The sequence below is a fragment of the Taeniopygia guttata genome, chromosome 2 (assembly GCF_048771995.1).
Source record: "Taeniopygia guttata chromosome 2, bTaeGut7.mat, whole genome shotgun sequence".
NCBI classification, from domain to species: Eukaryota; Metazoa; Chordata; class Aves; order Passeriformes; family Estrildidae; genus Taeniopygia; species Taeniopygia guttata.
In genome coordinates, this window is record NC_133026.1 from 123,132,289 (window position 1) to 123,158,234 (window position 25,946).

General features: G+C 38.9%; 1 protein-coding gene across 1 annotated transcript in view; it reads right to left on the bottom strand.

The window, feature by feature from the left end:
• TPD52 (tumor protein D52) overlaps positions 1-25,946 on the bottom strand; it is a 121,411-nt gene that overhangs the window by 54,605 nt on the left and 40,860 nt on the right. Inside the window, exons 1-2 of the mRNA XM_072924781.1 lie at positions 25,007-25,255; positions 7,594-7,775 (exon numbers count right to left, since the gene is read on the bottom strand). Coding sequence (XP_072780882.1) covers positions 7,594-7,775; positions 25,007-25,240 — 416 coding nt within the window. The 5' untranslated portion in view covers positions 25,241-25,255. Of the gene's footprint in view, positions 1-7,593; positions 7,776-25,006 lie in introns of the transcript that reaches the window.

The window sequence follows — 25,946 nt, forward strand, 5'->3', positions numbered from 1 at the left end:
ACAATGTGGAGACCAGCTGTCTGGTTATGTTTTCCCCAAAAGATACAACCTGGAAGAGATTCAGGAAAGTGTGTGTGCACTATTCATTTTGTACTTCAGCAAATATGAACAGGTCATAATTATTTAACAATTCAAAAATTATAACATAGTCTAAGTTTGTCTTTTAAAATGCAGAGGAATTTTGCTCTCAAATAAGAAGATGCTTACCTGATAGGTGGAGAACTTGGAAGAAGGAGCAGAAAAGTATAAAAACTGCTTTGATTTCAGATAGCCATTTAGTGTTACAAACATCAGCAACATGGCACTGATAGACCTAAACCATTTGACCTTATAGGCTTAAAGGAAATCTGTCATAGAGACTTACGAATTCTCCCAAGTTGCTTACTTATGTCACTACTTTTTTTTTTAATAGGTAAGAAAGACTTTCCAAACAAATGAAAAAATGAAATAAAAAAAATCTCAGCTGATAACAAAAGATTTGTAGGAAAGACCAGGTAAGTGGTCATGTTGACTAAATAAGATTATAATACCAGGTATTTTAATAAGTTTTGTAATTCCTGCTTTAATTATGCATAAATGAGCAAAAATTATTTTCAAAACTTTCCAAAAATGTTAGTAGAAGGAACATATAATATACTGCTGCAGTGCAGCAACATCTAAAACATGGTAACTGCTTAAAAACACACAACAGAACTGTAAATTCTAACAGTTCAGTAGTAAAGTATTGGTATAAAGCTGAGCAATAATTTTAATGATGAAAAAATACTAACTCATTTGCATAATGCAGAATAGATACAACAATACAAAACTGTAATTGGTTAGAAATGTAACTACATTATATTTATATTGGAAATATATATTAACAGTCAGTATTGGGAAAAAAAACCAAAAACAAGAATGAGCCTGGATCAGGTATAAATAGTTACCAGTGGAGCACATGAATTAGGCAATGGCAGCAAAAGATGATGGGAGGGAGGGAGGCAGGAAGGAAGGAAGGAAATGCATTTCCTGCAAGAGACAGGACAAAATTTTCACAGTAGCTGTGAGGGAGTGGAGCCTGGAGCCATGTGAGCTTGTCCAGGTTGTTAGGCTACACTACCACACATCACTGCCAGAGGTGGAAATAAGGGATTCTTGCTTCCAGGAAGAAGGGCATGGCTGGGTCAAGAAAAATCATAGTAGGAGGGGGAAACCCTTTCATCAAGGTCCTCAGTGAGCATCTCTGCATGTAAATCACCCTTTTTTGTACACTTCTGTTATTAATATTGCTGCTGTTACTGCTGGTTTTCTAATCTCATTGCTATTTCCAGTAAATTTTTCTTATCTGAACCCTTAATTTTTACCTTTTTCTCAACTCTATTCCCAGAGCAGGATGTGGAAAGGGAGGAAAGAGGGGGGAGCAAGCAAGAGACATATGACTTGGGAGAGTCTTGCGGCAAGGGAGCACTAAATTGGGGAGTGCAGTTCCTAAACCATGGCAGAGGGCTTATACATTCTCTCAATATTCTTGTAAGAATTTTTTTACAGTGTGAATACTAATAGACAAACATGTAAGAAAAAGACTGATCTGTTGGGAATGAAAACTACAACAAAAGGGAAGCAGGGAAAGGAAGAAATCACTGATTTAATGCCAATGAGCTAACAGCAATAATTTGAACACCTAACTAGAATGAGATAATTCTGTCAGAACTCTGTTCATTCCCCTCACATACCAGAACTGGGACTTAAAAAAAAAAAAAATGTTTCTGAGTGGACCTGCTTTTCTAAACAAGACAACATCACAGAAACCAAAAGTGGCTTTCCACACCAATCTAGCATCCTGTGCTTTTATTAGTAACTTCAACACACATAAATAATTTTCAAGGAATCACTAAGTTTCTATAGGTTGCCAATCTCTTTCATATGACCTGTTCTTTCTGCGTCTGCCTAAGTTTGAAAACGGTACTTGCAAAAGCATCATTTATTATATCACTTGTACTGCTGGTTAGCAATTTCCTTCTTTCCTGTTGAGAATTACATATTACAGATAAATGCTATTTTGCTGGCAACAGACAGCAAAAAAGAAGTAGACTACTGTAAAAACAAACATGTACAACTAAACCTGACATTATTGTAGCAATATATGTTTTCTTTATATATTACATTAATTGCCTTTTTTTTTTTAACAGTAATAGTTTCATCAACATTCAAAGCTTGAAAGCCAAAGGATGTGCCAGGTTGGCAGACCAGCACCACTCCAGTCAGCAACAGTACAGGACAGGGAATAAATATATACTCTAAGGAGTAAACATGGTTAAACATGAATTTGGTGTCTGTGATTCCCCTGGCAGAGGAAGAGCAAAGGCCTTGGGAATGGGAGCTAAATGCTGAGTCTCTCAATCAGTACAGCCTTCCACCAGTTGATTGGTCATTACATATTTTAAAGGAAGGAGTTAGAAAGTTATGTTTCTAACATCTCTCTCTAAACCTTTTCACAGCAATATTGCACCACTGCATACAAAACAGTCAGGGCAAGGAGGGTTCAGCAAGCAAGGACTGAACCAGACACTGACATGTCCTCTTGTATGAGGGTCACTGCTGCACTGAGAGCAGGGTGCTTTGTGTGAGGCAGCTCATTCTGGCTGAGATGCACTCGTTCAAAAAGCATATTCACATGGCATCAAAACAGAGTAAGGAACTCCAAACTTAGCCTCCAGTTTAGCACATGGTGACTCTGTTTAATACACAAACTGGAACTAAACCACCAGTGTCTTATTGAAATCCTTTCCCATGAAGAGCATCTCTCTTCATGGACCTCTTTTTCTTCTTTTAGAAAATTGATTTTTTAAATTTTACAAGATCTTTTAAGCAGTGTCTTCTATTACTTTCAACACAAATTTAAGACTGTCTTAATAAAATGAATGTGCTAGAAAAAAAACAGCCTTATTCACATTACCTAATCTAAGAAACCAGATTAGTTTAATTTGGATTCCATTCTGACCTTATCTATAAAATATTTTAAAAATAGAACAAAAAGAGAAGAATTTAAAATGTTTCCCAAATAAAATTCATCCTGGCAGTCATTCAAACAGGGTAAATATTTTGATACAATTTGCAGAAACAGCATTAGGTAATATTTTATGGTGCTCATTAAGTTGTCATGTTCTAAATCACAACCAGCATCAAATGATTTCTTCCCTTCTCTGCTATTTAAGTTTGGCAAATATGCACTGTATAAAAGGTGTCAAGTAAAATTGCCACAGGATATACTGGAAATCCCTGCACCAGCTGCATACTCAAGCATAAAGGAAGTGTCTTTCTGATCCTACAGCCTGATAATACTGGAGTTGCTGGAGGGTTACAGCAGTCTTTGAAAATAAAGTTTCATTACACTGGCATGGAGAGGTGCAGTTTAATCCTCTTTGGAAGCTGGTCCTGCAATCCTACATTTTAGAAAATTGCTGAAAGCCATTGTGCTTTTGATGGGAATTGGTCATTAACAGTACAGGTGCAGAGCATGCAAGAAACAGTGTCAGCACAATCCCTTCCCATATTTTCTACTTCTCAGGAATTCCATCTGATAATGACAGAAGCAGGTTTTAACAGCACCTTTTTGCCACAGATTAAGTTGTTGCTTATTTGTAGATGTAAAATAGACACTTTCCTCTTTAGGACTTCAATTGCTCTGCATGTTAAAAGAGAGAAAAAATATACTTTCTTCCCATTGCTGAAAAGGAATCTTACTTTACTACAGACCCTTTCTCATTTGTATAAACTTTGGATATTTAACAGAATTTCTGTGCTGTTGGTATAAAACACAAATTTAATAAAGCATTTAAGCCAGATTGTATCTATAAACGTGTTTACTGATTGTAGTATATATTTAATAAGTCAGCATATATAACATGAGATCATGAAATCATAAGGGTACTAAATACTCCTGACACAGTAAATAAACCCCAAATAACAAAATTATACTAATATTTATAATGAAATACATCCTTGCCTGACCCCAGTGAAATTTTACCAACAATACATTTGATGTTTAACTAAGCCAATGCATTCTTCCAATCTCAATACCATCAATGCTGATAACAAAATGTATTTTCTGCAATTCTAAGAAACAGATGTCCAAAAAAAAGGAAAACAATAAATGAAAACCAAGAAAAAATTGCGAGAAGGTTTTTCAAATGTTTATTCAACTTAAATTTTGCATTACTGTTCTAAGGTTTCTTTTCCTTAAAGTTTGTGGTGTTTTGTTTGGGGTTTTGGTTTGGGTATTTTGGGTTTTTTTAAAGCTGAAATTTCTTTTAGTAGAACTGAGGGGGAAAATTTATTTAGCTACTTCAAATTTTCCAAGTGAGAGACACCATTTTTTTCCAGTTGCTTTTTTACCTAAGACAGTCTTTAGGGTGAAATCCTTTCTTATGGCCACATGGTGGAAGCACTACAGGGTCTTTCACCTGGACACTCAAAGAAACCACAACTGTTAGGAATAGGACTGTGCAGTTCGAAAGAACAAGTTTTACACTCAAGAACATTTTGTTCCTTTTCAAGTAAACTGTAGCATTTTCTAAGAGCATAGGACATCATATAAGGAAAAGAAAACTGTATTATAATATAACAAAAATAGTTGAGAAATAAGCCAATGACCAAGGTAATATCAAAACGTGTCTTCAAGAGATACCTCTTTACATAAATCACAAAAGATTGCTTGCTACTGCAATTTTTTTGTAAATTCAGGTAAATTTTAGAAATTCAAATTCCCTGAAACACAATGAATTGGAAAAAAATGGCACGAATTGTTTAAATTACTTGCTTTCTTATTTAATTATTTTTATTTAGAGGACTAGGTCTTATAAACAGCATTTAAACACTTAAGTAGTCTGAGAAAAAATCAGGTTTCTGGTCTGAACTGAGGAGAATAGGGATTTGAATCAGTCACCTACATCTCAAATGAATGCTTTAAGTCATTTAAACATAGAGTAGCAACACTACTATATCCACTGCCACTACATCCTCAATGTTGTAAATGCTGTCTCTACTATTTTGGGAACTACCGCCTTTAGTACCAAATTTAACTTCATTAAAAATATGCAGGCAATTAAATCCTATCTCTCCATTCCCATTCAAAAGCAGTGAGAAGGAAGTATAAGTTTTATAGGGATCTCTTTGTTTTTATCATTATAAAAGACAGTGAAAATATAACTGGCCAAGATCTTCTCAGCCCCAGGCTTATGCTCCCAGCATTCAGTGGACAACTGACTCTAAAGCACCTGCTCCAACACGAGTTTTCCTGGGCCTCATCTTCCCCTGTACCTCTGCAACGTGCATCACAAGGAAAGGTGTAAGTTACTGAGGGTAAGATGAGAGCAAGGAAGAAGTGGACAGATGCTTGTTTGCCTGTGAGGTTTTTAAGGAAGACATCTTTCATTCCTTTCCCCCAGTTTGTCTTGCCATTTCAGTATTCCAGACCAACATGACAAAATATTAACACCACACAAGGAAACAGCGAGTGGTGGGCTCAGCATTCACCAGGTGAGTGAATCACAGTTAGGAATTTGAAGGTAAACACAAAGGTAAAGCTGCCCCCTCCCCAAACCTGGGAAGAACTGTGCAAGCAAACATGGGTCAAGGCAAAGACGCTGCAGTGGAAGCAAGAAAGGGACATGAGAGCATGGAGCCTTGCTATGAATCAGGCAAGAAGGCATTTCAGAGCCATGAGCCAAAATTGGAGAGGAAACCAACAGAGACTCATGGTGGGTGTCTGCTGTGGGCACAGTGATTAATCAGGAAGAGAGAGTGGATGAAGCTGCATTCAAACAACCAGAAGCCACCTCAGGATTGCAGGCCTTGATTGCCACAGCGCACTTCAAATGTCCTCATGTGTGCTCAAGCAGGAGCAAACATGGAGAGGACCAAGCAATCAGAGTGAGTGCCCTGATGACGTTTTCTCACCAGAGCTGCCAGACAACCCAAGTAGGACAGGTCTTCTGCTGGACATGTTACACACAGGCAGATAAGAACTGCTTGGGAATGTGATAGCTGATGTCTGTCTCAGCTGCAGAGACCACCAATGAGAGCTTCCATGATGAAGGAAAGTAAGAAAGGAAAGTGGCAGAAGACAGATCTAGGCTTCAGGGCAGTAGACTTTGGGTTATTCAGAGTAGAGAAGCTGTCCTGACATGAAAAAGTACCCAGAAGACATCAAAGATCTGTAAGAAAAAATTCCTCAATGCTTCACGAGGGTCTTTCTCAATGTGAAGAATGAGCAGGCCTGGCAGAAGGCTGGTGCAGCTGAACCAGGAGTTTTGGTCTGAACTCGACCACAAAACCAAATGAATGGTCAGAGATTGAAACTAATATAGAAACACTCCTCAGGCATGCAAGAATGGGATTGGGAAAGGCAAAACTAATCTCAGTTTGAAATTAGCAAGTGATACAAACAGCAACAAGGGCTTTATCACTACAGTAGCAGCAACAGACTAAGAAAATCTCTGCCTGCTGCCAGATGGGATGGGCATAAAGAACTCAGTTCAATCTGAGACATCAAATGCATTTCCTCTGAAAGTCACAGACCTGTCAAAAAAAGAAGCTGAGTATAAAAACACTCTGATAAAATGTTATCGTGGACTTGCACACAAACATCTGATTATTTCTGTTAAATCTCTTTTTGTTAAATCAACTATTGCAGAACTGATTATCATAGGAATCATAGTTAATGTTTCAAAACCAGTGATGTTGCAGATTAACAAAGACGCTCCTCCTCTCTTAGGGGAAATAGAAGGAAAAGAGATGGACTAAAATATTCTGATGCTGTGAATTCAAAAAGATGGTGTTTTGCCTGTGTATTAAAAAGTAAGTATTAATGCAATGTGGAGACAAATGAAATAGACAAGAAATCTTTGAATAATAAATAATTATAAGGTGCCAAAGACAATTTAGAAAGCTTATAAATGTTATTTTCACTAGAGTTTATTGCTTTCTTATCTTTTAGCTCGCTAATTATAGTATTCCCCAGTACAACTGTTCTCTTTCCACCACAGTTTCTCTACTTCAGGACAGAGCAAAACTTGACATCAAAATGTATATAAAATCACCTGCTACAATATATGGAATATTTGACCACATTAGCACTGATCATCTGCTATGAAAAGTATTATCACAAATAATGTGTAAACTCCCCAGTATATCACCTCATGCATCTATGCTTAGCAGAGATAGCTACTGCCTAAGAAGACTACTTAACATGGGATTGAAGTTCCACATCCACAAAACTCCCAAGTATTTTAATAAACAGTGCTTGACAACTATTTCCCTTTTTTTCAGTGACTAAACACCCAGTAACTTCCTTTGCTCATCATAAATTGGAATAATATAGATAGCAATAATGCAAATGTGTAAAGGAATCTGAATGCCAGACAATGATGAGCTATGAATATCTGTTTATGCCTGGATTTTCATTCTGCACAATTCGTTAACTTCCATAGTTTAAACCCCAGAATTCATACAAACTATCCAAGGTCAGTCCAGAAGATGTTTAAGTCCCCTTAGCTAAGCATTTCATTATGTCATTCACAGATGTCAATCACCTACCATAAGTTTATTACTTACTTTCCATCAACTTCTGGTCTTTTGCACACACAGTGAAACTTGCCACCAAAATCTATGTAAAGATCATCATCCACAACATGGAATATTTGACCAATGGCAATTTTATCTTTGGCAGGCCCCATCTGAATTAAAGGAGAGCGTCTCAACATGGATGCAAAGGATTCTGATTTCTCTGAAGGAACCTACAGACAAATAATAAAAAAGAGAAAAACGTTTCACAAAACATGCTCTCTGAAGGATTTAAATTAAACTTTCAACATAAAAGAGGCTTCATCCACTGAATAGCAAGTAAAGATTTCACATGTTGGTCACATTTTTAGCAAGACTTCCAAGGAAGCATCTGGTACCTTTCTCCAACTCCAAACATTTAACACATTAAAGGTAAAGTTTTCATTAATTCAGTCAAAGAAAAGCATAACAGTGTGCATCTCCTGCAAACATCTGCCAGTTCTACTACTGGTTAGGTAAGTTGCAATTTAAAAACACATCCCAAATGTAGGAGATAGTCCCAAAAAGAACACTGCTCATCTCTTGACCAAACCTGAATTAGTAACCTTGCAGCTATTCATGCAAGTATTTAACTATGAATTATACTTAAGTCTTTATTTTAAAGAACAAAGCCATTTTTCAAAGGCAGCAGAAACAGAAAGCATGCACAGGATGGATCTAACATTAAAAAAAAATTTGAACCATTACTTCTCTCATCTTTCACTCTACAAAATCAAAGTAAATAAACAAAACACCAGTTTTTTCTCATAGAGCTTTGGGAAAATGCAAGAACATAAACCTTCCTGCTATGCTTCATGGAGTGAAAGATGTCTGTTCTGTAACCTGAGAAAACTTACCGTCACAGGCTTACCATCATATGCTGGGTGAAAATATCCAGTTATATTAAAGTGAGACTCAATCTCACACATGCCATCTCTGATATCCTGCATATGACCACTTTTTATGATTGTCACCTTTGCAATGCAATTAGTAAGAAAGCCTGCTTGCTAGGAACAAATGAAGAGGGAGAAGCATTTTGGGAGCAACACATATCCAAAAGTGAATGTAGGGAAATAATTGTATAGATGGCTAAATAGATTTTAAAAATTAGAACCTATTAATTTCCCCCACATTAAGTATAAGTAATTGATAATAATTATTTTGTGCAAGATTTCAAACTGTTTTGGAACCAGCAGAAGAACTAAACTGAATAATCAAGCAATTAAAGGTTCAGAGCTCTACTGGCTTCAACAACACACTTTCCCATTGCTTCAAGTGGATGATGAAATTCCATCTACATTTTATATGAATAGAGAATAATACCATCATTTTCCACTTGTACTTTTGGAAACTTTTATTCTTAGAGAAGTCAAAACTAGAGACAGTTTTGAATTCCAGCTCTGCTGGAAGACATAAACAGCACAGATTGTTCTGACAGGACAAAGCCTCGGGAATTACAAGCTACAGACCTGACACCTGGTACATTTGCTGCTTCAGAAACAGGAACTGTTAAATGCAGCATCCCAAGGACAAGGGCTGAAAAATGTGCAACATGTGCATATGTGCACACAAACCACAAAAAGAAAGCATCAAGCCATGGTAAACCACAAACAGTGCAGTAGGATCTTACATGGAAAAGCTACTATCATATAGGGTTCCAAACACAGCATTGTTTGAATTGCACTGTGCATTCTAAATTCAAATACATGAAAGTTAATTACACAGGATGAATTTGTAAGTGCACCAAGAAAAAGATGCAAAATGCTGGAAACAGTAAGAGGACATATTTAAATGAGGGGATCCACATCACCAAATGAACTGCCTTTTCTTGCATGTAGATCATTTGAACAAGGCCTGAGCTAGCAGAGAGATCAAGAGAACTTCTAAGTTTGGCCTGAAGGAGATTTTCCTATATTATTTACATAGATGTCATTAGCAATGACATCTGAACACACTGAGATTTTTTGCTAAGCAATCAATACAATTCACAGTAAGTGAGCAACTACATTCACTAAAATGCATTCACCTCATCCATGCTGCCTTCATACAATGGCATACTCAGTAGGGCTCTCTACACTAAAAAAAACTCTTACAGCGCTTCATGAAGATGAATACACTAATATCTTATAGATTCCCTGTTTTCATCACCTAAAAATGGTCTATCCTACTTAATAACATCTCTCTTCTTTTTTTCCCAGCAAGAAAAAATACAGATGTAAAATTCTCCAATGTGCAAACTTGCCTGGGAAATAATCTCTGTACACAAAAGACAAATGCTATCTTTACACAGTGACAGATGTGCTCATTGTTTACTAGAAATAAATTAAAGTAAAATACAGATGATAACGTACATAGAAATTTTTTTGCCACTCTTCATTGTGGACAGTTTTCCAAGAAGCCACTGGGAATCTGTTAGAATTCTATCATGGGCCTACAAGTCTGCAGCATTCTCTATTCTGCATCCTGGAGAGGAACTTCTCAGGAGCACAAATAGCTGATTTATGTATAAAATAATCCTCAAGAAATGTCATTAGTTACTGCCATCAAGGACTCTTTTGTGGACATTCTAGAAATACAGTGAGATAAAATGCAATATTTGCTGTTGGGGTGCGTTTTACGTTCCCCCCCCCCACTTACGGTTGCTCCCTCTCCCCCTCTTTATGTTAAATGGTCCGGCCTCCCTTCTTCTCATCCCAACTCTGTCTGCCAGTCATCCCTCCCTCCACCCCATTGGTTAAATTATGCTGAGTCACTCCCCTGACCCCTCCCTGGGGCCTGTCCATTACTCTGAGGCCCCTCCCTTCCACCTAGAAAGTTCTACCCAGGGCCTCGGCTGATAGGCTGGTCCCTGGGGTCCCCTCCCTCCCTCTCACCCCATTGGATGTTTCCCCTGCTTGTCACCTCAGTTGCCACCCCCAGTTTTTATCCCATTGGTTGACTGTTGTTCCCGCCCCTTGTTACCTCCTCCATATAAAAGGCCGTGCACACAGCGCTTGGGGCCTTTTGGGGCTTATCTCCCTTTGAGCTACAGTTGTCTCCTAAGACTGCTAATAAACTCAGAACATGGATACCCCCCGAAAGGACCACTCCTCGCTTTTGTCACTGTCGTCACGCGCCTCATCCTGTCTGGTGGCTTCGGGCCCACAAGCCATGGTTCTTGTCCGCAGTGGCATGTGAACGTGGCCCTTGCTGCTTGCAGTGCCAAAGGTACTGGGCTGCCGGAGACTTTGGGAAGGCACCGCGACAATTTTCTCCCATTTTCCGCATAACCTACAGCAGATCTCATTAAAGAGTAATTTATCTCAAGCATTTAAAGAGATTTAATGACCTTTTTAGTGCTTTCCCCTACAACTTCTAAATCTCCTTAACTGGATTCTCCACAGTAGCATTACAGAAAAACAGTAAAACTGTACAGTAACAGGGCAACACACTTTATTAAGCACTCTACTTTTCTGATTGCCAAGGAATGTTGGCCATGCAGCTCTGATAGATAATGCACCGATAACATGGCAAGTCGCAAAAAAAATTGAGATTATTACAAAATTCAGAAGCACAAATGGTACATTCTTTTCAAGTACCTGAAGTATAAAGGCTTTTTTTTACCCTCTTCCTTCTTAAATGCTAAATCTGTTTAATTTTCCTTCTAATTTCTGAATTTTAAAGTGATTTTTGTAGATATTTAGATACCAATCACTTTCAGCATGCATAGTTCAATGAAAAAGTAGCAGCTCTTTCAGCAACAGAACTCTCCAAGATGATACATATTAACCACAGAGTGGTAAAAGTCATAGACTAAAACCCCAGTAGGATCCAAACAAAAGAAGTAACTCCAATGGAGGAATGCAACATACTATTTGCGGAGCACAGCCTATGACTGTACAAGCAGGGTGGCCCTATCCCACCCACTGAGCAAAATATCTGAAAACCCAGACTATGTGTTTTATGTCTGCTTGCAAAGGCAAGTCGAACGCACACTGGAATGTGAGAGATACGGATGAGAAGAGATGGGAGATTGATAATCTGATTGATACAATTAAGGGGTGAATGACATATGAACACCAAGCAGCATGCAAAGAACACAACCCTCTGCAACTATCAAACTGGTTTTCCTCAGGATTGTCATCCCTAGCTAGACAGACCTTTCTGTCTAAAGTTAATTACACAAAACAACAAAATGGAAAAACCAACTTGCAGTAATAAGTTTGTGTGAATCCTCAATAGGCCCCAACAGCTTGGATACCCAAAACGGGACTAGAAAAGTCCTTGAGCAACCTCAGCTAAGTTTATCCTGCTTGGAATAAGGGGTTTGAACAGATCCTGAGATACTTTCAACATGTACTATTTTACTTTGGAAAGGTGACTGGAGCCTGCTATAAGGAATATTAAAACAAAACCCAGTATATTAAGCTACCCATTGAACAAGAACGTATTGATAAGGCATTGATTTCAACAAGCAATCTAAAAAGTTCAACTATCTACTAGCCCGGCAAACCTTTATTTAAAATACCTTATAACTATTGGAAGTGTGCACTGTTGCTTAGATATAAACCTAAATCCCAGGATTTTTTTAAGTATCAAAGGCATTACTAGGGTAACAGGTCATAGAGATTAATGCAGTTTATTTACCAAATTTCTCTCTTTTACTACTTTTTACTTGAATGCAACAAACTGTATTTAAGTCAGAACGCCATTATGCAGGAGAATATCACCTTAAAGACAGCAGGACCAACTCAGACACTTTACCAAAACATCTCACATCCAACAGTTAATGTCCTTCCATCCAGAAGCAGCTCAAGAAGCATTGCTAACTTGAGAACTCTCCTGAATTTATCAAAGAATAACCATCAAGCTTTGTTTTCACCAACACAGTTTCCCTGACACTGAGGTTATCCCAAGAAACAGCACTGAGGAGCTGTTTCACAACACCACTCATGAGAAGTGCCAAGTGGACTGACATGACTAGAGTGACTGAAATTTTGATATATAAGCATACAAGCAATTACATCTCAAAGTGCCAAATAAGTTCATGTAACTTCTCTATCTTCAACTTTGAACATGTTCACAACTTTGTGCCTAGCAGTAATCAGTGATTCTTAGAGCCTTCCCAAAGAAAAAACTCTGCTTCCTGTATTAGTAGGAAAGAAACGTTTAGGGAAAAAAAATGTTTAAATATAAAAGCTGACATTAACATTTATTATTTACTCAAAAAATACAGCCAACCTCTAGTACGTGCCTAAGCTACATTTCTTAAAAACCAACTAAGATTTGAATATTCAGGCTCATTCCATTGCACAGCCATTATCTATCAAGACAGCATTCTCACTAAACCTGCACAGCCCTCCACACTTCAAGTAGTCACAGACAATTTATCTCCTCTTCTCAACTAATTCTGCACTGGGAAAAACATCCTGCACTGCCCACTTTGGGTCTCTACCACCTGTACTTCTACCCAAGGGACAAGGTGACACATAATTGGTTTTCTTTCCTTCCTCCAAAATTTTTAAACCCTGTCCCACAGTTTAGATACATACTGAAATGCAGAAAACAACATCAGCAACTACCTCAGTATACAGCACTAACTACAGTATTATAGAACCTACTCCTTTGGAGAAGGTTTGTGTCTACCATTATTTTTTCAAACAACACAAACTATAGTTCTGCAGGCCAAGGGTTCACCTACTTGTTTATTATCAACGACTAGAACAATAAAGAAAAACAAAATCTGATAAATACTTGAACTTGAAATATACATTACATAACTTGCTTATATTCTGGAGCACATGGAAGAACAGAAAACCTGTGTATGCCCCATCCCTGAAGTGCTTAAGGCCAGGTTGGATGGGGCTCTGAGAAACCTGGTCCAGTGGAAGGTGTCCTTGCCCATGGAAGGAGGGTTGAAACTAGATTATCCTTAAGGTTCCTTCCAACTCAGGTCATCCTATGATTCTATGAAAAGTCTAAGATGAAATATAACTCAGGAGCATCTTTTGGATTTGAATATGAACAGTAATGTAAAGACAGGAACCATCTCTTCTCCATCTCTATTCTAGTATTTGACAACCACTGGAAAAAGTACCAAATTACTTGTTATTCTCTTATTTGCCAATGGCATATATCTTGTGCATTATTAAGGAAGACAATCTCCAAATTGCTCATTAATATATGCCACTCATATACATAGACAACACATACCATAGACACCAGCATGACACCATTGATTCAAAAATTTATAAGGCTTATTTTAGAATTTTTTTGAAGCCCAAAGCTTAATAATGCAATATATACCAAGGAAAACTTTAAAATACTATTATTTAAAAGCTCCAAATGTTTATGGATAAAACAGACAGGTGAAACTATGAACAGAGTAGAAAATAGGAAGATCAGATTAGGCAGAGCTGTATAAGCATAAACAAGGACACAGAATTTATTTAGCATACACATAACTAAATATAAAAGCCACAAAATTCACCTACTAATGCTTATAAATAGCAGCACATCATCCCAGATACAGCACAGGCACAATTATAACCAAAGACAGCATAAACACAGAGTCTGTTCTTTAAAGTCCACTGTCTATTTTACATTTATCCTCCCAAGAATACAATTCTTTTTTCTCTCCAATGAGTGGCCTGGGGTTTTGTTCCATTAAAAGAAAAATCAAAAAAACTGAAGTTTATGCTGTTTCCCCACATATTCAATTTACAACCCAGAGTGGGAAACCACAAAGGCAGGGAAGACCTCTTCAGTTTCCTTTAAACAAGAGACTTTTCCACTTTATTCTGTACAAAAAGATTAAAGTGAAGAACTGATTTAAACTTCTTGTTAACAAAAGGTTTTGAAGAATAAATACTGAACAAAGCTTAAACAAAAGCAAGATTGGTGTTATTTAATAAAACTACCGAAGGGAAATAGTCCAAACAGAAAGCATAAAACAAGGATTTGTGATTCAAAGCAGTAATTTAGGGAAAAATCCAAGATTAATGACTGCACAGCCACAAAGAAGAGCTTTGAAAGCAGTCAAGGAGAAAACTGAAGCTTCCCTGCTGTATATTTACTAGATATACAGATATATATAGATATATATACAAGATATTTATAAAAAGCTTCATATTAATCACTTTCTACGTAGCAGTTGTTACAAGGCCACACCAGCTAGCATGCTCTGAATTCTATAAGGGTATTATTTTAGTTATAAAGATTCTAGTCTAATATTAATTATTTAATATCTACAGGCCAGTAGAAGAAATAACAGTGTAACTAAGAGTTCCAGCAGACACCATATTCCTTCATTTCTTCTCAGTCTGAGTAATGACCTGAATTGCACCATCAATGGTAGAAAACTCCTAAATCTATATTTTTCAAATAAACAGATAGTATTCGTACTCAACTTTTTAAAGTCAAGTTTTGAAAAAAGTAGGAAGGGGAAAAGAAAACAGAACCACTTTTTAATACAATGTGGTACTACAAAAGCGATATTCAAGAAGAACACAGTAAGCACCAAATTTTCCTCCAAAACTGTAGCATTTGGAGGGAAAAAAATCTCTCAGATTTTATGATTGGAAAAAGCAAGGCAAACAGCTCTGCCTATAAGAGGACAAGGTAAATTGATTGCTATGTATTAATTATTTATTACATTTTTATTAACTTTCAAAAACATCACGTACTTCAGGTTTTAATTGTCCAGAGTTATTTCTTATAATTTTAAAATTGCAAGTACCCCTAAACAACCAGAAAGCAAAGCAAACTTTGCTGTTTCGATCAAAAGAGGAACATCCATACACTCTCCTCAGCACAGTGAAGAGATATGGTTTTATTTTAAAATGCAAACCACACTAAAGTTGTCAGCTAAAAAGGCTGGAAGAAGCTGAAATAAGGTATTGATGAGGAGCAGTAACTAAGTGTTTTGGCAAACCATCACTTCAACTTCCCACCAGATATTAAGATTTTTGGTGGAGTTTAGATTTTATTGTCAAAGCCTTAATAGCATTTTGCAAAAACTCCCTCATGAAAGCCCTTGTTTTTGTTCATACTTCAGGATCAGGCTTTAAGAAGCACAAAACTCCACTCTCACTGCTAACTTGAAGGTAGAATCTCATAGTGCCTGCTGCATACGTGTGCTGGAAGTCTCTAAGTCCCAGAATATTTGTGAGCATACTGAACTGAACTCTCTGGAGAAGAGCACCCTCTCCTCTGTGGAATATCTCAAACAGCATGATCTACTCCATAAGCCTTCTTTGCAGCTTGGACAGAACAAACCAACAGTATCTTAAATCTTAGTTGTAAAGTGGTGAAATTCGAGCTGCTCTTGCCACTCCATTTGAAATCAGCTAAGCTATAAGCACTGGAATATGAAGAATATCCTACTTAGTTATCAATTTAGACCTAAATAAACTACAATAACACTAATAAAAAGCCTCTAGGAAATCCCATTTAGATAGTTACATCAAATGGATACCCAACTGCCCTCAAAAGGCTGAAAACATCAAAGGTAACATTGCAATAGAAACCTGGATGGATGTTGCTGTCTTACACACACATATTACGATTGATATTTTTTTCACAGAACAGTTTGGGCTGGAAGGTACCTTAAAGACCACCTAGTCCTAGTGCCCTCTGCCAGGGGCAGGGACATCTGCCACTGGACCCAGTTGCTCAGAGCCCCACCCAATCTGGCCTTGAACACTTCCAGGGAAGGGACATCCACAGCTTCCTATTCCAATGCCTCACCACCTCCACCATTCTTCCTTTGGTCCAACCTAGATCCACCCTCTTCCAGCTTAAAACCACTGCCCCCATCATTACAGGCCCTACTAATAAAGACTAGAGAGAGACTTTTTACTTTATGTTAAAAGTACACAGAAAAGTCTTTCCAAGGCCTTCTCTTCTCCAGGCTGGACAACCTCAATTCTCTCGGCCTGTCTTCACAGCAGCAGTGCTCCAGCCCTGCAAGAATTTTTGTGATCTCCTCTGGACTTTCTACATCTTTCATATACTGGGAACCCTATGACTAGATGGAGTACTCCAGGTGGAGTCTCAGAAGAGCAAAGGGTATTTATCAATTTTTAAGTCCACAAATTTACCTGAAAGACACACTTGCTAGAGTAAATGCAAAAGTCTCTGGCTGAAATTCAGTGCATTATGTCAGTCAAAGTCAACCTAGAGAGCCCCAGTGATCATCTCCAGCCTAAAAATCAATAGTCTAAGCTTAATTACGTAAGTACATGTTATACTTTCAACAATGCAAATACCATGCAAGCCATAAAACCTTCTGGCACATAACTCCTAAAGAAAAAATGTAAGAACAGTACTGCTTCACTGACTTCCACCTAGGAAGAACTGTAACTAATTAAGAAAGAGGCTACTGCACAAAAATATCTACAGAGGTATTTTGAAATTCATGTAATGCAGGAATAAATTATTTTCACTGAAGAGTATCTTCATTTTGTCCAAGTTATAGCTCCTATTTATCAACCTTTCTCATCCTAAAAAGAAAAAAATATGGAGAGTACTAAACTTCAGTTTTACCAAGAACAGGATTATTCATATTTAGTAGCGTTGTCAAAAGGAAAGCAAACACAGTTGTAGGAAGTTATAAGGGCTGTCATTCTTGGCAAAGACCACTGGAAGATTTTGCATGGCTACGGATACAAATGTTAAGCCAACTTCCCATAGTGAAATTATACATTTTTAAAAAGTATTTAAAATTGTATTTTGATTGCAGATTAGGAAAGGATTACACTTCAATTTTAAAAACAACAAAAGTTTCATCATACACTACTGGATATAAATTTATGTTCATTAACAACCTTCCATCAAGCTCCATATTTTGGTACTCACTGCAATGCTGACTGAAGAATATAGCATATTACAAACCTAGTTTAATTTTTGCACACAGAACAACTTCTAATTAAAAATATCTCAGCTGTGCAGAGAACACATGATATGCTTCAATGTATATATTTGTATATATATTGCCCTTATAATAATGAACAGTGTAATATTGTGAACTAAGCACATTTTTAAAAGAGATGCAAATAACAATAAACCAAATACATATAGTACTAAACTAATAAAATACCATGGTGAAAACTACCCTTGTCTGTCACAATTACACTTTTCAAGAAGGATCATGTAGATCTCAAAAGAAAAAAAAAAGATCACAGGAATAGGATTTGGGTGCTGTGCCTAATATTCAACAGGTTTTCTTGAACTGTACTTTTAGTATCAAAACTTCTTTGTTGCCTAGAAATCCCCATTATTAAAGCTATTTGCAGCTTTTTCTCTATTTGAAGATGGGATGGGTGCTTCTTAGCCTCATCACTGGGATGCAGTATACAAACTATCCTTCAACTCATTAAAGAGCATAATTATTCAGAATACTTCGTAAATGTATTTAGCTTACCAGTGCCATACTACATGCTACTAACTCAAGTGTAGAAGTACTGTTCACAAAACAAATGTCAATTTTTTTGATTAACAGACTCATCTCATATGTCTTACAACAAATAGTGTGCTACCAGAGTAAATGCAAATTAAGGTGATTTATTTTAGTCAGTTATGGCTATCCCTGTCCATTATCAGAAAAGTCAAATGTTTACACTATTGTGATTGAGTCTGGGTGTTTTGGCATTATAAACAGCGACACATGTGACTAAAATTTAAAGATATACTTTTTTTTTCTGTGACTTTATGTAACTAAGCATGTGCTTAGGAGGAATAACATAAAACATTAGAGGACATCTGGGGAAGGGAAGGTCAGCCCAGCTGTATCACAAAAATTAATCATCTGCTACTTCTAGGTCCTTTTTCGAAACTTTTTCATCAATCAGCTGCCCATTTAAAACCAGAAAGTCATATTGCTAACACACTAATGCTACCCAAACCACCAAGGCTTACCCAACAAATCTTATAAATGCACAATCTGCTGCACTGGTTGACTCAATACCAGCTTCTTTGTGTTTCTAGTAAAAGGAAGGTTTTCCATTTATCTTCACATTTTGACTGGATACACAGCAAAGAAACTGCAAAACAAGACTTTCATAAAGAATTTCAAATGCAGCTTTGAAAATATGCTGTTGACTAGCCAGGTGGATCATTTACTAAACAACGCTGAGCTAAGATTTTATTTCACACACAAAATAGCACAGAATTTGGTCACAATAAAGCAGCTTGGTTTTCTTGAAATTAAATAACTTCTATATAGAATTTAAAACATGAACTATTTATCCATATATTTCTTTCAAGGGTAACTTTATAGCAAACAAATAGAACATTAGCATCTAAATCACAGAAAGTGGGTGAACCTACTGCAATGGATTATGTCAAAAAGAAAATCTAACCAGATGAGCACGCACAGTCCTGAGAACAGCCCATGGTGTTCTGAGCCCAGTATCTGCCTTTCTGCATTTATCACTACCCTGCTCTTACAGGCACTTCCTTTTTTTTTTCTGGGTTCCTGGGGGATAGAATGTTGTTTCAATAGTCATAATAAGAGAATAACTGGGCTCTCCCACAGCAACAGGGGATGTAAATATCCTGTTGATAATTGTAACCACTAGAAAGGATTTCAGTTCTTATTTAACTGTCACATTATGGTTACATACACCTTCCAGATATTTCACATGCAGTCAATCAAGCCTAGACAGCTGTCATGCACTTACTTTTCTCCATGATACTGGCAGTTCCAAGACTGTTTAATTGTGGGGATTTCACTCTGACAGCCAGTCATCAAGGGCATATCACCTACCACTCATGGATCTCCAGCAATGCCAAAGCAACCAACTTGCCAAACCAGAGCTATCTGAAGGAGTGAGTTCCAGAGACAACTCCTCCAGAGCTGTGATCTTCATCTTCCTCAAGTCAACCAAGGACTAAGGGCCCAGGGCCTTCCCATATGAATTTGTGTCCCTGAGTACACGGCTGTGATAGGCAGCAGTGACAGTGTCACTGTACTATAATTAAGAACTCCAAAGGGCAGCATGCATCATTCCTCTGTTGTCCAACATCAGAAGACCTGTCTAGTCCACTTCAGAGAGTGCTGCTCCAACACCATGTGAGTTTTACAAAATACTGTCAATGCAAGCCCTTCTGTCACATGCAAAGCAGGTCATCTGACAGACCCAGTTGTGCATTCAGCTGGGACAAACCCAAGTCAGAACAGACAAGTTTTGGTGCCTCAGCCAGAGCATTCACAAGACAGAACTGTTTCTGCACAGAGGTCAAAAGAAGGACAAACAGGTTCATTCCTACTTTAATACAAACCAGCATTTCAAGCAGATCCAGCTAAGAGGATGCTGAGAAGGTTGTGACACGGTCCTTATTTAGCACGAACCTAAAAGCACCGGGACGTGTTCACAGCACAGTACGAGCACACGTAACCCAGGTTTCTCAAACACAGAATTACAATCTGGCAAAGCAAATCAAGAGAAACTTCCAGGTAAAGACTACTCATTCCAGATCCCACGAACCCCATAACTGGCAAGTCACCCTTTCGGTCAGCCAGCAGTTTCCAGCACCTGAATGCTGGCCAGAAGATAATCCAGCTAAAACAGTAACCTCTGTGCTTGTTATTTATTAGCACTAGAAGACCACTCCAGTCACACAAAGATAACGGGTATACGAAGAAATATTACACTATGAAAATCACAAGTGAAAATTGCACTAAATATTAATCAGCATTTTTGCTCTCAAGTAACTGCAATTTCAGGAACATCACTTTCTAAATGCTAATTTAGGTGGGAAGACAGATTGAGAGAAATATTTCAAATCAATTATTAGAGGAAAATATTTTTTTTCTACTATTTCATTTCAAAACATCCAATGTCACATCTTTTTTTAGCCTGAAGATGCCCAGATACTGCACAAGCAAGACAACTACACATTCTTTTTATAAAGATACCATGTAGCTTTCTGAAATGTAGTACATTCCTTTTAAATTGTCACTTTTGTGTTTTAGTTTTTAATTCTCCCCTAAAACATAAACAGATGAAACAGCTCCTTATATCACCTATAAAAATATTTTTTCATTTTCTTTCATAATGAATCCTGATATTTTATTTTTAAATAGTGGCATTTAAATACACAGACATCTTCCTCAAATTTACTAATCCTTTCAACAAAGAACCCATGACTAAGTTAATTTAAAAACATGTATGTGCCTGGAAGAATAATTTCTAATTTCTCTCTTTCAGAAATTAGATATTATAATGTACTGATACCAATCCAGTCCCGTCGATCTGAACTTCACAAAAAATCAGTTACGTTTCTTAACAGATGCTTTCCCTTCAAACAGGGTATTCAAGGAATTAAATAGGAAATCCCTCAAACGTGCTGCTTTCGCTGCATCTGGAAACAAGCAGTGCCCTCTGCTGTGCCGGGCGGGGATGCTCACCCAGCCCCGGCGCAGCATCCCTGCCCGCCCGGGCCCAGCAGATCCTTCCTTCTGAGCAAGGACAACTCTGCTCGTGTGACCAGTCCCTGACACGCACCTGATGGTTGTACTCTGCTGCTCTCACGTGAAAATGTCCCAGCAGAGCACTTTCATCACACTGTGACACATAAGGCGAATTAGCAGCGAAGTTCACTCTATGACAGTCCATTTCTACCTAAAAGAACACTTGACAAACTTCACCACTGATATTTGAAACATTTTTAGACTAGTTCACAGTGAAGAAAAAATGTCAATTTATTCTTAATTAGTGACATTATTCTTACATTTTCTTCAAACTTTAGTAACTGAGCTAACAACACAGCTTAAAAAACATTTCTCTACCTGTATCAAAAACCATCTCATCCTTCCTAAAGACAAGGTTTCCTATTTTACTAGGCAAGCAGCTTTAAACCATTAATGAAGGTAACACTTAAAGTATTTGGTCCTTCTGAAAGATTTTGTTAAACAATTCCATAGAGGAAAAAAAAACGAACTTTAAACCTGTCTTTTTTTCTTTGTTGTTTATAATGCAAAACTTAAATACAAAAGTGCAGAAGGCAAACACAGCAAAACATGAGTTGGCTGCTGTAGACAAATGTCAGGGTATTTGGCTTACCAAGTTGCTACCTTTTCAACAATTTTAATCAACATTTAGGTGTCTTGTCTGTAAGTTTCGCTATTAACAAAACAGTAACAACAGAACTGTAAACTCAAGGTGAAAGCTAAAACAGAAACCTGAACCCCTATAAAATTACCAACACAGCAGAGACACCACCAGGCAGTTCTGAGTAAGGTCAGCAGCACACATTGCTGCAAAAAAAAACTTAAAGAGCTACATAGGAAAAGTATCATTCCCATGCTTTTTGAATCATCTGAAGACAAACACGTGTCAACATGACCATTTATCAAATTTATCTATATTTGCCTAAACTAAGCCACCACCACCCAAACACCAGCCAGCTGATCTAGCTTCAAAATTGAAGGAACAGCTGACATAGGAAACCTATACAGGAACTGTTATCAAGCCTCTTCCCAAAAGAAAGAGAAACACAAAGAATCCAAACACTGGCTCTGGCTCTTACAGGATGAAGCACAGCACAAGACAGGCAGCACTTGTTGGCTGAGATAAGGAACACAAGTTTTCCTCTAACTGTAGCTCAGGTAATGGATGAGCAAGACCACATTTCTCCTTCTTCAAAGAGAGACCCTGCAGTTGCTGGAACCCCAGGAAGGCACTGCAAGTAGAGCCATCACAGCCTCTCCTGAGGGATGTATGTGCTTCTCTTAGAAGGATCTTATCAAAAGATCTTCTAAACATTTGAGTTTTACCATCAGCATCCAGTGCATCCTGGATCATCCAGGGCATCCACCATAAGTATTACCCAGCTTTACCAAAGTAGTATCAGAGTTGCTCACATCTGTGGAAAGTTTATTTACCAAATAACATACTTTCTAGCAATCAAACATCAGCTAAAAGCAGCGATAATGGGATTTCAAGAAAACTACACAAAATGAACAGTTTACACTGCAGTCAGATCCCCTTAATTTCCCTCTTGTTGCATACCACCTTCCACTGCTAACTCATCTTCACCAAAACCCCTCCCTCTTCAGTAAACAACTCAAAGAGCAATTGGTGTATAAACATTAATCACACTCAGACTCACTGAGCACTACCTGGGCTGAGAACAGCATGAAGGTAGACTCATGCTTTCAACATCACTAGGCACTGCAAAGCTAGCTACTTTCCTTCCTCTGTTTCAAGTGAAAAAGTAGCTCAGCAAAGTGTACAAAAATTCAGAGTTGTGTCCAGACATTAATTTTAAAACCCTAGTTTGAGTTCTAGTAATGCATTATTTGTATCTGTGTATGCAATTCACATGCTGTGAATAAAATGTAACATTTTAGTTAATTAAGACGCTTTAAAGGCTTGTAACAATTCATTTACAGATAGAATTATATAGTTAGAAAATGTTTCCAGCTACTCACTTCAACAGAAAAACAAAAAGGGAAAAAATTTAAATCCCCAAATCACCAAAATAGCATTCAGTATCTGCTACAGCTACACCAAATGATTTTGTTCCTAAACTCTTCTGTGGACATCTCCTTGGACACCACCTGAGCCCCTGGGCTAGACAAACCTTTGATCTTTGCACAGCCAGCCTTGCTAGTGTGGATTTTCAATGGAAAACAGAATGTTATATATTGTGCAGTAACTTGGGATATCAGGTCTTGGATTCAGTGACAGGCATTTCCAGTTCTACACTTGCAGTACCAAATAAGTCCTTGCCATAATAATTCACAGCCTTAATTTCCATATCTTACTGAGCACATTCCAAGTAATCTCAGGTGTAGTCAAATAGAACTGAAAAGTTACAAAAAGATGACTGTCAAGGATAAACACCAGCATGGAATCACTTCTACCTGAGGAATAAGCAGAGGTCAAGGGTTTTCAGTTTAGAAGAGATATTCTGGAATATGTCAGGACACACACAGAGCTTTTTCCTGTTTACCTACCTGTCTTCTAAAAGGCATTGTCACAATCCGTAGGAAAAGCCAGCATGACAAAACTCAATGCATTGTTAGAGAAAGTGATGGTTATTCACAAAATCTCTACATTTATTTTACCACTCCCTCTTTCCCAAGTTCCATCCACTCACATTCCCATACCCCTGGATTCCCAACAAGCATCTGGAGAACACCCATTTGGGTACCACACTGAGGATGAAGGTTGCCAGCTATCAAGGCCCCACCACACCTCTGACATTATTCCTGTTTGGCAATGATGAACTAGATTTTGCACAAATCTTTTACAGCCTCCAGGAGTCAACAGCTGTTGACAGCATGGTCCTTTGCTCCAGAATTCTATTTACTGAAGCATCAATAAACAGCAGACTGCTGCTCATCATCACTCTCTCCATGACTGATTCTTGGTGGAGTAACAGGAAAACAAATGACACAGAAGATATGGGACACAATCCTGTAACCCTCCTTGTGCACCTCAGGAGCAAGGTCTGCTCCTGATGAATCATTCCTACTGCAGCTTACCAGAGTGCAGGCCTTGCCAAGCACACCATCCTAATTTTACAGCCAACGACAGCTTCCCAGAGAACTGTGGGTTTTCACAACAATATGCAGCACCCTTTCAACCTGTGTCCTGATGTTTCTTAGGTTGGCTTCACACACATACAATTCTACAGGTGTTTCATTCATAAAAGCCTTTATATTTCCACTAAAAGTCTCTGGAATACTGGTTTAACAGGTCTTTGATCTGACCCAATAAAATCATTATGACATTTTCCACATCTTCCCTGCCAGCCTGTAAAAAGCCAGAACACAGCTTTGCCCATGCAGCAGTACCTCGCATTCTACTCAACCAAAACTGCTTGCATGCTTTCTACATTACATTTTTGTAGGGGCATCTTAAAAAGAAATATGAACAGTCCACATTTCTGTGGGCTATTTATTAGGGTGAAGTGGTGAGAAGAGAGAATCGGGGTTGTTAAGGTTGGAATTGGACATAATCGAGGCCAACCTTCCTGCCAAGGCAGGGTCACCTGGAGCACATCACACTAGAATATGTGGGTTTCTGGGTTTTCAGTGTCTTCAGAGAGGCAGACTCCACAGCCTTCCCGGGCAGCCTGTTCCAGTGGTCTGCCACTCTCAGTGCAAAAAAGCTCTTCGCCGTGTTGAGGTGAAACTCTTTGTACTTCAGTTCCCTATCCTGTCGCTGGCACCTGCCTCTGAGGTATTGATATGTATTGATAAGATCCCCTCTCAGTCTTCTCTTCTCCAGGCTGAACAGGCCCAGCTCCCGCAGCCTCTCCTCGTAAGAGAGATGCTCCAGACCTCTCCTCATTTTTCTAGCCTCCCGCTGGTCCCTCTCCAGCAGCTGCTCCTCTCTTTTGTACTGACCAGACCAGAACCGGACACAGCCCTCCAGATGTGGCCGCACAAGGGCCGAGGACGCTGCCCCGGCCCGATCCCCTCGCGCCTCACCTGCCGGGGACCGGAGCCCGCGGTGCCGCCGCCCGGGCGCTGCTGCGGTGGCTGCGGGGGAGTCCCGGCGGCTCCGGGCGCGGCCCCGCCGGCGCTGCGGACCGCGGGCAGCAGCAGCAGCGCCCGCCATGCCCGCGCCGCGCGGCCCCGCAGCGCCGCCGCCATCGCTGAGCTGGGCGGTGCCTCCGCCCCGGGCGCAGGCGCAGCGCGCACAGCTGAGGCGGGCGGCGCCATCTTGGGTGAGGGCGCTGTGCTGCCCCAGGCGACAGCGGCGGGACGGGGGGACAGAGCTGAAGCTGGCCAGGGAACGGGTGGGTTGGACATCTCGGGGAATTTCTTCACGAAATGGTAATTACATTTTGCAATGCCCATGGAGGGGGTGCAGTCACCGTCCCTGGAGGTGTTTAAGGAACGTGGCACTTCATAGAATAACCCGAGTTGGACAGAACCCACAAGGATCATGGAGTTCAACACCTGATCCTGCACAGGACATCCCAGGAGTCACACCATGTGCCTGAGAGGATTGTCCAAACAATTATTGAAGTCTGTCAAGCCTGGTTCTGTTACCACTTCCCTGGGGAGCCTGTTCCAGTGCCCAAACTGTGCGAAAAACCTTGTAATACCCAGCCTGAACATTCCCTGACACAACCTTGTGCCATCCCCTCTGGAGCCCCTTAGAGCCACGGTCTAGTTGACAAGGTCCCGTTCAGTCATAGGTTGGACCCCCTGCTCTCTGAGGTATTTTCCAGCCTAATTGATTCTGTGAACTACACCAGCCCTGAAAGCAAAGCTTCGGTGGTCACAGCAGCCCCAAAGCCACCTGCACATGAGGAAAGGAAGCTGTGGGCAGAAGATTCAGCAAAAGCTCCTGGAGTGTAATAATGTGTTACAATAAAAGGACTGCTATGTAGCCTTAAAAAAAAAAAGGCTTTCCTTCAGA